We start from the raw sequence: 12,405 nt of genomic DNA on the forward strand, positions 1-12,405 counted from the left end.
CGGGAACTGCTGGTGGTGGGGCGGCGAGGAGGGGAGCGGTCCCCCCGGGGTCGGGGGGTGGGAGCCCCGCGGCCGAGAGGTGCGGAGCCGCTTTCCAAGCTGAGCTGGGTTCCTCCGGCCGCAGGGAGCGGCGCTGCGGGGCTCAGCCCGGCCGCCCCCCCGGGACGGGAGGTTGGGGAGAGGGGGGGTGGGCTCGGCTTGTGGTGAACCCCCGGACTCTGGCCTCGGGGGCTTTTTAGGCCGTCTGGCTGGTAGTCCTCCACTTGTTATGTTATCTCGCGGGGTTTGAAGAGCCACCGTTTTCCCGGGCGTGGCTGGTATAGTTCGAGTAAATACGGGGCGGGGGGGGGGGGAACCCCCAAACAAACCTTAAAGTAGCATCCATAGTTGTAACGATATTCCTGTGAGGAAAAAAAATGTTAAAAAGCAATAAAGCTCCACTTCAGTTAAGGGGGAAGGGCCGATGGCTGTGTTGGCGGCCATAAGAACTGGCTTGTCTAATTAACGGAGATTTTTCCTACTTCGTTTGGATTTTACGATGCTACTCTTGTAAAAATAGTTACTTCAGGTCATGAGCATCCCTTTATTGGTCACCACCGCAGTCACACGCATTAGGGAAGGGATTTCAGTCAGTGTCACTAGCACATGCTAGCTGTTACCTCGCTATGTTTTGCTGGGGGTATTACAGGTAGTTTCTCTGTGTGTTGATAGCTATCACTAAATAAATCTTTGACAAAGACTTTGAAAACAGTGGGAGCCTGTAAGAAGTGACCTGCAGGGTCAGACCAGTGGTCCATATAGCCCAGTAGTCTTTCTTCCAGGAACTGCAATAGCAGATGATAATTACAGAGAACTCATTAGTTTAAGGACTGTGTGCTCCCTGTCCTTGTAATTGCCCAGTGTCTACGGTTGTAGGGTTGGGGATGATGGGGTACATTCCTGCTCAGTCCTTTTAGTACCTGATGATGACTTTGCTGCCCTGAACTGGTCTAATTCCGTGTTGAACCCGCTGATCCGTCTGCTTTCACAGCCTCTCGTGGTAGCAAGCTCTAGCCTTTTGCTACCTACTACATACAGAAATACTGAGACAAGCACCCCAAACAAATATCAAGAAACAGTATTTGCCGGAAAGCAGAGTGGAATTCCTGGAGGCAGAGACAGTTGAATCCTCATGTTTAGTCTTGTGGTAGAAAGGTGGAAAAGTAGCAGCAAGAAGAGAGCCTCACAGTTAAAATGTGACATTTGTGGCTGAGACAGGTAAACATTCAAATACTTTTTTGTTTCCAGGGCTGGAAGAAACTTTGTTGATTAGTTCAAAATGTAGCAGCAAGAAGGCCACAACTTTACAGACAGTTAGGATGCCAAGGAGTAATGGTAAGTAGGTGTTGTGGTTTAACCCCAGCCAGCAACTAAGCACCATGCAGCTGCTCTATCGCTCCCCCTCCTCAACTGGACAGGGGAGAGAAAATATAACAAAAGGCTTGTGGGTCGACATAAGGACAGGGAGAGATCACTCAACCAGTTATTCATCACGGGCAAAACAGACTCGACTTGGGGAAAATTAAATTAATTTATTGCCAATCAAACCAGAGTAGGGTAATGAGAAAACGCAATTCTTAAACCACTTTCCCCCCACCTCTCCCTTCTTCCTGGGCTTAACTTTGCTCCTGATTTTCTCTATCTCCTCCCCCTGCAGCGGCACAGGGGGATGGGGAATGGGGGTTGAGGTCAGTTCATCACACGTTGTCTCTGCCACTCCTTCCTCCTCAGAGGCAGAACTCCTCACACTCTTCCCCTGCTCCAGCGTAGCGTCCCTCCCACGGGAGACAGTCCTCCACAAACTTCTCCAACGTGGGTCCTTCCCACGGGCTGCAGTTCTTCATGAACTGCTGCAGTGTGGATCCCTTCCATGGGCTGCAGTCATTCAGGAGCACACTGCTCCAGTGTGGGTCCCCTGTGGGGTCACAAGTCCTGCCAGCAAACCTGCTCCAGCATGAGCTCCTCTCTCCACAGGGCCACAGGTCCTGCCAGGAGCCTGCTCCAGCGTGTGCTTCCCACGCAGTCACAGCCTCCTTCGGGCACCCACATGCTCCGGCGTGGGGTCCTCCCCAGGCTGCAGGTGAAGATCTGCTCCACCGTGGACCTCCCTGGGCTGCAGGGGGACAGCCTGCCTCACCATGGTCTTCCCCACGGGCTGCAGGGGAATCTCTGCTCCGGTGCCTGGAGCATCTCCTCCCCCTCCTTCTGCACTGACCTTGGGGTCTGCAGGGCTGTTTCTCCTACATGTTCTCACTCCTCTCTCCAGCTGCAGTTTTTGTACCCCAGCAACTTTTTTCCCTTCTTAAATCTGTTATCCCAGGGGTGCTACCACTGTCGCTGATGGGCTCGACCTTGGCCAGCGGCGTGTCCGTCTTGGAGCTGGCTGGCATTGGCTCTGTCGGACACAGGGGAAGCTTCTAGCAGCTTCTCACGGAAGCCACCCCTGTAGCCCCCCCACTACCAAAACCTTGCCACACAGACCCAATACAGTAGGACTTAGTTATTGGAACAGTGTCAAGTAGTAGGTAACATCCATTTCAAAACTTTGGCTTCAGTGCTTTCCTTGGATTAGTAATGGGACAAATTCTTGCGTTCTGTTTTTATGGGTGCTAGGTCCTCCTTTGCTGTTGCATATCACCCACAGGTTAATCATGTAACTGCTGCTTCTGCAAAGCTAGATTTTGCGATGCTAGGCGTGTTACAGCTGTAACTTTTAGGGACTTAGTTCTCCTTGCAGAAATACTCCTGCTGTCTGCATATAGTGAATTCACCAGGTTGTAGCTCTGGTCTTCATTTAGTCAGCTGCTTTCAAATTGATGCAAGTTCTGTAGATCACATTCAGAACTTTATTTTTAATGAGTGTGCTGGCAAAATTAGTAAGCCAGATCATATAACCATTCATTAATAACAAATTAATTTGAATGCATTAAGAAAACTTTTTTCTTTAATCGAGCTATGCTCCTTCTTCCTTTGACTAAGCTACATATAGGTTGCTAACATTGTCTTCTCTGTAACTCTGTGCATAAGAGGACATAGTGTAAAAATTGTTATTCTTTGAAAGTAGTGTATCTTCAGGAGTTTTTCTTTTCATTAAAATATACCGCAGTTCTTTAGTCTCAGATTGTTCTTTTCCACTATAGAGTTGTTGCTTTTTTGCCAATCTGGGCTTCTTATCTTTTCAGAAGTAATCTCTCAGTATAAAATATTTGGTGTATAAAAGCATTTAATTTAAAACAGACTCCTGTCAAATTATTATATTTTTATTTTGTGATTGAGCTCAGATTTAAAAAGTAATACAAAACCCAACTTGTTACATTGAGTTTTCTTGGATAAAAGTCTCAACAAAGATGACAGTGTTTCAAAGGTAGATTATACCTGTTAGGCTTCTGTGGAGCTCACTCAGAATAGTACCTCTTACTCACGGAGAATTAAACCAGTGATTGGCTCATCTGCATGTGTGGAGCAAAGATTATTTGAAGAAACTGGAGCTGGGAAGTCCCACTGAGCTTAGAGGGATATTTCTGTAGGGGATAAGTGCTTTACACTTCAAAACAGACATCCGTCTCTCTCCCACTGTCTTAATTTCAGAGCCCTTCTTGATAATTTTGTTGAACTTTTTTTTAGTATAGCATGACATCTGTGGCATCTGCCACAGCTAATTTTTCCATCTTCTTTGAGACCTTCAGTCTATACTTTGTAACAGGGAAGAAAGGAGGACATAATTATATTTCCATTGGAGATAATACTGATGTGGAAGTTGGCACTCAAGATGTATTTAAAACCATGGAATTTACAAGCAAGTTTTCTGTAAAGTAGTCACATTTTGTTTTAAGAATCCAAATGGAATTGTTGAAGTGATTTCTTCCTGCACCACATGCTGACCAATAGATTTTATATCTTTTTGCTGTTTGTGTCTTGGAAAATTGAATACTGTAATAAATCCTTCTATTAAAGCATCTTAAATATGGTAGACAGCTGGAAATTACAGTTGAAATGGAATCTGTTTAAATGCTCAGATTTCTGAGGTATAAATGTATAAACTAATGGGCATCTGTTTGTATATATACATGTGATAATTATTTCTTTTTCAGTTTTGGACCGAGTACAGAGCTTTTTACCGCAGATGGCCCATGCAAATGATGAGCTGAGAAGAAAAATGGTAACAGCACCAGCTCATCAGTTTGATATTGAAAATCTAGACACTGCAACAGAAAAAGTTATAGAAATGGTAAATACTTTCTGTATTTTTTATTTTATAAATTAAATTTAGATGTGATTAAAATAATTCTCTGATCTTAGAATGAGCTAATTTGATAGATAAGGCTAAGTCTTTACCATCTTAGTCCGCGATCTGCAAATTCAAAACATAGATGTAATAAAAATGCTTATTTGGTTAAAATTTACTACTTGGTTTTCATACTTGCAGAACTTAATGACTGGGGATGAAGTAGTTTAAGGCCAGAATAAGACATACTTTTGAATCAGCAACTCTGAATCAAAAGTAAGTCACAAATTGTATTTTAAATGTCTCATGAGTAATTTGGTTTAGAAACTGGATAACGTAAGGCGTAGTAAGGCATAACAAGGCTTTAGTATAAGAGTTAATAACTGGCTTTCAGCTGTGCTTTGTAGGTATTTTTAGGACTGGCTATAGGTGTTGGGTTTAGAAAAGTTGTTAGTGTTGTTGTGATCCTTTATAGCTGGTATCTATCTATTTACATTCACATCAATATTTTCTTTCTCTTTTTTAACTGAAGTGCTGCAGCCACATGCTCACGTAAGAAAATTTTAGTATGAGGGTGATGCGTGTGATATGCGCATGTCCCAGACAAGTGCCTTCTGGCCTGCAGACCCACAAGATAAAAGGCAGAAATAAGGCAGCCTGGGGTTTGGTGTGAGCTGTCAGAACAATTTATTCGCCACTGGTTGGATTCAGAGTTCTTGTAGATTCTACCCAGCCTACATGCAGTAGGTTGTCCAGTGCTGGTATATGCTGAAGAATTCCAACTAAATAGTGAGAAAACAAAGTGGATCGTGAAAATTGTTTGTTTCAGTATGCTGAAGTGGAATGGGTAACTTGGACAAGATTTTTAAAAGATTTTTCATGTGACAATGTCTGACAAGTGTCTTGGCTTTATAATAAGCAAACAAGGAGACCTAGTGATTAATAGCTTAATGCTATTTGCAGATCACTGAAGAAATTTATTTGCATCTCAAATTCCTGTATTTTGCTTTGCTGTATATGGGAAATTTTTGTGGTGAGGATTATCAGTTTAAGACAGATATTTTCAGAGAGAAAACCAGATCTTAAAAATCGTGGCTCTGCATATGGAAATATACGATCACTTTTACTTCAAAAAATATCCTGGTGGTTTAAACTACTTGCTATTTTGCAGTAGTTGTAGTGCCATGAACACTACTAGGTTATAAGATATGAACTATATTAATAAATATATATACACACGTTTGTATATGTCATGACCACTTATACACTAAATGGTTTCATTTGAATTCTTTACTGAAAATTAAGTTTGATACCTCCTTCTCGTCAGTTTAAGTACCTGATTTAGACTATCTGAATTCAGCTTTTGACTCATTTCTCTCTTTGATAATGATATAAAGATGGCCTTATATTTGTTACAGGGCAATATAAATTAACAATTTAAATATTTAGGAATCTGTTCATGATATTTGTCATAATCCTAGGAGAATGCAAAAGTCTTTCTAGTTGTGGTTGTGGTTTTCTTGTAGTAGTAGGCTGTTTCATGTGTTTGCTTTATGTTTTACTCAAATGACAGAAGTGGTATAGAAATGTGTAATGTGTTAACTAAGGTCTTTTTTTCCAGAATGTGGCTGTAGTTGAACTGAGTGATTCTGATACGGATGAAGAAATACTAACTTCAGAAGATGAATCAGAATCTGAAGATGACTGTACAACTAATGAAGTGACAATAGACAACATTAAGTTTCCTAAACAAAAAGGAGAAAAGGGCAAAATAGAAATCTTGGACAGCAAAGTGAATGAGTAAATCCATTTTATTTTACTTAAAACAACCCAACAAAACAAAACAACAAAAACCCAAATCATGTTTTCTTACTTTGAAGACTTGGCCCTTAAAACTACCTTGTTTCCCAATGTGGCATCATCCCTCAGGATCATATGAAATGCCATAGTTTACATGGTGGAGAATTCAGGATCCACTCATGACTGAGGCAGGCTGGATTTCTGAAGAATTAAGTGCGGTTTTATTCATCAAACATGAAAATGAACTTCAAATTAGGTTAGACTAAGAAAGCAGCTAGAATTTGGGGCACTTGGACTAGTTAAGTTAAAATTCTTGTTCTGTTGCTTTGTTGAAGAAAGATTTTTGTAGTGTGCCGGAAGTTTTTGCTTCAAGGGCAGGACAGAGTTAACTAGGGAAAAAAGCTTTGTTTTTTATATTCCATGTCCTGTGAGGTGTTATGTACAATGTCTTCAATATTAAACATTATCTTAAAGTACATTAGAGGTATGTCTACATTGCATTCATGACAATAACTGTTGAACACTGAAGCAGTGGCTGAGGTCATTTCAAGATGAGCTAGCATGGGTAAGGACAGCCATGACTCACGAGGGAGTTCAGCAAAGGATCACTTACCCTCTGTGCCTGCACTGAGCTCTCTATCATTACGGGTGGGTTACTAGCTCCTGTCTGGAACGTTTGTGGCTGGAGTGCAGATACCCTTAGGACTTACTTACAGAGTCAGCTCTGCCTCTGTGGTGTTACAATTGCTTTAAGCTACACTTTTCATCTCCTACTTTCCCCGCCACGTTTCTGTCCTCTCCATTTTGTTGACAACTGTCACTTCGGGAGAATAAAAAGGTGAATTTTCAGCTGGGCTGTACTTATGTTAGCTTGAAACAATTCTGAAACCAAAATCCGTGAAAGTTATGTCTCGTACTTGCCTCAGATTGATCAAATACAATGATTTGGGCTGTTGTATTTACTTCATAGATCGGTTTGCACTTCAGAAGTATCTACCATGCTCCTGGATGTCATCATTTGTTTCTTAAAGGAACTTTATATTTTCTATATGATTAAAGTAAAATTTTCTATATTGTATTTGCTCAGATATTAATGTCATGTCTTGAAACCTGCAATTATTTACAGGACTTATTTTGAATTCCATACTTAAAGCTATAGTTTTAATATCTGTTTCTGTAATATTTGTGATAAGAAATAACAAGGATTCTGGTCTTTCTTTCACAATGCGGCTTCTTAAAAATAGAAGGGGGCATGATTTACTGGGATTAACTGATTAAAACACAAAATATTTTAGTGAGTGGGAAGGATGGGAATCAAAGAATGGGACTGCTATTTTTAATGGCAACCCACAGATCAGATTAAGCTTTGGGTGGCGTTGCACTCTAAGAAGAGCAGGTGGTCTGAAGTAGGCTTAGTTTGTTAGATGAGCTCTCAATCTACGGAATACTCTTCAAACTGAAGAAAGTTTGAAAGCCAACATCCTAACTCAGTCATTTTACAAGGAATTTTCCTTTAGATTAAAAAAAATATGAAATACAAAGTAATAATAATTCTGTATAAAACAGTGATAACAGTCCATGTGCACAGACACAAAAAGTGATTTTAATCTGTTAATGTAACCACCTTTCAAATTGCAGGCAGATCACACGTTCGTATCAACAAAAAGATAGAAAATATTTTCAGTAACTTTAGCTTGATATGCATAGTTTAACACCAATGTTGAACTCTGTATGTACTATACAAAGATCATAGTAAGTGCACTTTCTTGTATTGATTTACTTCTTATGGCACAAAGGTTTTCTGTACTGCTGAAGAATCACCAGAGCAGAATGTTTAATTGCTACTGTAAAACTTGAACTGGTTTATAGCAAAAATGGCATAGTCAGTATATTTTAGTTCAACTTTAGAGAAGCCTAATGACTAAGGATTTATAATGGCCATGTAAATACGTTCACACAAATAAGAAGTAGACATGTGAGAACTCATTCTTCAGTTGTATTTAAAAAAATAAAACCAAACCACGTTCTTGGTTTTTGGGGGAGATTGTGCTAACAACTGCTGCTGCATAATGTAAAGAACTTCAGGTTAATTTCCAAATGCTTTTATCTGTCAGCAAGACTAAAATTTTGATCTGATTTATAGAAACTTAGCCACGAAATGGGTGTTTTGTTTTGGGTTTTTTTCAGTTGTAGCACTGCAGACAGCATATCCTGTGCCTGGTATGAAGTGCTTCATGGAGTCATTAAGATTCAAACTCTGCTGAAAGTTTACTTTCCAAGTGAGGCTGTTACTTTTAGTATTCCACAGTGATAGCCTTGGTTCTGAGATATTCATGAAGAGCTTCTTCACCTGTACAAACACAATATTCACCAGTTAGAATGGCAGCTAAAAGAGAATGTTGTCAGAGACATTAACTATATTATTAAGAAAAAAATCTAAAATGCTTTAGCCAATATTTGAGTCCTTAAGGAACAATGGAAACTGATTAACTTACTCTCCCACAGAGATTTACAGAACTGGTTTGACAAGAAGAGGCCAAACCCAACAAGTGGAAAGAAAAAGGGGCTGGAATTTAACAAACCACCTGGGTGGGACTGAAGCAGCAGAAGTTTCTAGATGGCCACTGGGGGCTCATAGTTGAATTTACGAGCTTTGGTTTGCCTATGTTGAAGTTTTTAGGTAAAGAAGCTGCATAAAAAATTGGTAATCTTTTTTTTTCCTGATACTATTACTCATTTTGGTTTCAGGAAATGTCTGATACTTGCTAGAGATTCCAAAGGCAAAAATCTGTTGTGTCACTGAAAACATTTTTTCTTTAATTTTTCTTTGCCAGGAGGCTTGATCTGTCCAGACTTGTAAAGTTTCTTTGACAGACTAGACTTCACTTTTTCTAAAACTGGTTTTGAAAAGAAAAGATTTTTTTAATGCATCTTTGTGGCTGTTGGCAAATTTTGATGACATTTTAAGGCATAAAAAAGTTTCCCATGCTCTTACAAGTTTAGAGGGGAAACCTAAATTAGCGTTCTTTCTCAGGGAAAGGAAAGAAGATTTTGGCCAATACCTTTGCTGCTTGACAGCATTTTGTAGCCTGTATGGAGCTCTGGACAAGCTGTAATTTGACTGCTCTGAGAGGAGTCGGAGAGGAATATTCTGCATGCTGTAGCATTATTTAGCAAATGTACAGGAAGGGCTGAACTGGAGGTATTGAGGTGGGACTGTTGTAGGGATGGGAGAGGAACTAGACTGCTGCAATGTAGGATGGGAGGAGTGTAGGAGATGCAGGAAATGCATCCATAGCTCACGTTTCACTAGAGGCAGTGTACACAGCTAAGGTGTTTTTTTCATGGGTTTGGACTGTCAGATGAGAAATGAGAGAGGGAAAGAATGACTTACCTAAATCTTTCCCAAAGCCAGACTGCTTAAATCCACCAAATGGTGCTGCCACATCAGTTTTGTTGTATGTGTTAATAAAAACTGTTCCAGCTTCTAGCTTTTCACTGATGTAGAGAGCTTTGCTTATGTCTTTTGTGAAAACTCCTGAAGCTAAGCCATATTCTGTGGTATTTGCCCGTCGCAGCACTCCGTCAACATCCCTACAGGGGAAAGAAATCTAATTGCAGCTAGGTAAAATAAACAAGTGTTAGCAACCTTCCGCCTTCAATGTCACTGAAGCACCTTTTCCCACGCTTGCTCTTCTCCGGTTAGTCTTTTTAAAGACAACTTACTAACGACTAATCTGTGTGTCAATCTGACAGATCTATGGAAATTCATACCCTTGCTTCCAACTTGTAAAGCTTGTAACCTTACATTTCAGTGGTTAAGATCTACACAAAGAAATGTCAAGGGAAAAGTTGCAGTACGCATACCAACATTGCTCAGCTACAGTACAACTTGGGGATTACAGCAATACAAAAATACTTGTAAAACTATTAAAACTAGCAGTCTACAAAATATACAGAGGGATTTTCATTTGCAATAGTAACGTGCCAATGTTACACAAAGCACAACAATGCTATGTGGTCTTTCGTGACAGAGAAAAATAAGCAATTCCACTGGAAAAACCACACATTTTGTAATTTGATCGAGCTGTTGCAATTACCACATCAACTTCAGTAAAAACATTTCACTGAATACTAAGTCTTATTTAAGAACTGGCACTTACAGTTGCATTCTATCCTGTCACTGCTAATAGCATTAGTTCTATATCGACATGGAGCAGGATACCCCCTGCTAAAAAGGGTGTTTTCTCTGAATTTAGCTGGAAGAGGATCTAGGGATTCCAGACTGGTCTTACAAGATTTAACAAAATCATACTACGTATGCTATCATTTCTACACGTAGGGTGAAAATGAGAAAGTTTCTAACAGTAACTAGAGGAGAACATACCCATTTTTAAATTTAGAAATCACCATCACAGGACCAAAGGACTCTTCCTGGGCAATATACATATGGTCTTCAACATCTGTGAATACAGTGGGTTCCATGAAGAAACCTAAACAGAGGATAGAGCATCATTTGAGTGTGGCGAAATGCTTCACAGTTTGTATTGTCCAGGCCGTCTCTCTTCCATACTTTGAGGTCATAGATACATTGAAAGAGAAAATACCAGGATTGATATGAATGAAGTATGAATGGAAATGCATGTGTGGAAGCAAGCACCAGACAAACAGCAGAAAAAAGGTTAAAATAATGGCCTGTATTGACCAGGCCAGAAGGTCTGCATGCCACAGCCCAGGTGACTCCTCAGGGGAAGACCCTGCACCCTGACAGCAGGAAGACAAGGTTACAGCATGCCGCAGAGGCCACTCTTGTTATCCGACAAGAAGATAGACTGTAGCCATAAAGATCTGTATATTCCAAACAACGAAAAAACATGCAACTGGCAGCAACTTTGCCTAAGATTTATGGATGCTGAAGTAAAGAGAATTCTGAGGCAAGGGAACGCCTCATAATGACTGTTCGTTTCTGAAGGTTGTAAAGACCTGTCCAAAAGCTAGTTCATCGTTGCTAATCAAGAACTGTCCTGGTGTTATACACAAGCGATCCTGGTTACCTACATCTTGGTCAGTGACTGTATTCCAGTTTGAGTGGGTAAAATCAACTTCAGAGATTTTATATAAATGCTGCTCCCTTCCATAAGATTTCCCATTTAGCTTTGTTACACTGATTTCATATAGTTATGAATCTACACGTTCACTTTATTTAAGGATACGGTCGTTATATTTTGAAACTCTGATGCAAATGTTTCTCCTTCAATACTGATATAGGACAGATGTCCATGAGAAAATGTTGCTTTCATGCTGGCTCAGTAAACTTAGCATACATATTGTCTGTATAGCAAAAAAGGCTTTTGATAATAATACCTTACGCAAACTCTGCTAGTAGTTTCCTCAGTCACCTTTAGTGTTAGTGTGATCTAAAGGGATATAATTATACTTATGGCTCTTCACAGTTCAAGGGTGTTACAAAAAAAGCCTCAATGCCTCACAAGCAACAGGTAGAAATGAACAAAAGATTTCCATACAGACTAGATTCTGATTCAATTTCATATGTTACGCTTCAGTTGCGCAGCTTCTCTTAATATGAGACTTGAAAGCCCTGTTCTCAAGTGGTATCTTGGGCTTACCTGGTACTGTTCCCACATTGCTACTTCACATATTGCAGCAGAGACAATCATGATGGCTTTTGTTCAAAGTGTAAAAGCTCCAAACACCTCTGAACATTATTTTACCTGGTCTACGTACTTGTCTTCCTCCATACACTAGGGTGGCTCCTTCTTTTACTCCAGTTTCACAATATTGCAGCAGCTTTTCCAAATGGGCCTTGTGATTTTGTGGACCGTGATCTGTAGATCTATCAAGTGGGTCACCAATTTTCATCTTTTTTATTTCTTCTACCTATGGGTTACCCAATGAAAATGAAGTTAACATAATGTGGCAAATAGTTGTTAAAGTGACCCATGATTCGGGATACTTCATGTTTTGTGCTATGAAGTTAGGCTCAAAGAAAAGGCTGGGTTCTTAGAAAGTGGAATGCTCCTCCCTTTCTAAAATGAGGCTTTGTCTTACGTTTGATAATCTCTGGTTACTTCTGAAGGTTTATGATCCTGTTTTCCTGTATTCATTCTCTTCCGCTTTTAAAATAGGCATGTAAAATGTTAGCTTTTACCAGTGGTAAATGAGTTATGACAGTGATTTCCTGTTCTTGAGCTAAATAAATGAATTCTCCTGTGGCACAGTGTGGTGACTATTGGATTTTTAATAATAACCTTTGATTTATTCTAGCTACATTTCCAATATGCCTTTTTTTTAAACTTCACAGCAGCCTTCAATCACATTGA

General features: G+C 40.0%; 2 protein-coding genes across 2 annotated transcripts in view; one reads left to right on the top strand and one right to left on the bottom strand.

Moving 5' to 3' along the window:
• On the top strand, window positions 1–7,161 carry LOC104831048 (chromosome unknown open reading frame, human C12orf45; the record flags this gene model as incomplete). The annotated part of the gene is made up of 4 exons (XM_010566365.1): window positions 1–31; window positions 1,288–1,374; window positions 4,131–4,267; window positions 5,886–7,161. Coding segments are annotated over 4 exons (438 nt in total), but the record flags the coding sequence as incomplete, so codon positions are not given.
• A 984-nt stretch (window positions 7,162–8,145) lies between these two features.
• The window catches only part of ALDH1L2 (aldehyde dehydrogenase 1 family, member L2), a 32,719-nt gene continuing 28,459 nt past the window's right edge, over window positions 8,146–12,405 (bottom strand). The window contains exons 20-23 of the mRNA XM_010566326.1: window positions 11,797–11,962; window positions 10,452–10,557; window positions 9,459–9,658; window positions 8,146–8,414 (exon numbers count right to left, since the gene is read on the bottom strand). Coding sequence (XP_010564628.1) covers window positions 8,359–8,414; window positions 9,459–9,658; window positions 10,452–10,557; window positions 11,797–11,962 — 528 coding nt within the window. The 3' untranslated portion in view covers window positions 8,146–8,358. The remainder of the gene's footprint in view (window positions 8,415–9,458; window positions 9,659–10,451; window positions 10,558–11,796; window positions 11,963–12,405) is intronic.

The sequence above is a fragment of the Haliaeetus leucocephalus genome, unplaced genomic scaffold, assembly GCF_000737465.1.
Source record: "Haliaeetus leucocephalus isolate CR32 unplaced genomic scaffold, Haliaeetus_leucocephalus-4.0 Scaffold206, whole genome shotgun sequence".
In the NCBI taxonomy this organism is placed as follows: domain Eukaryota; kingdom Metazoa; phylum Chordata; class Aves; order Accipitriformes; family Accipitridae; genus Haliaeetus; species Haliaeetus leucocephalus.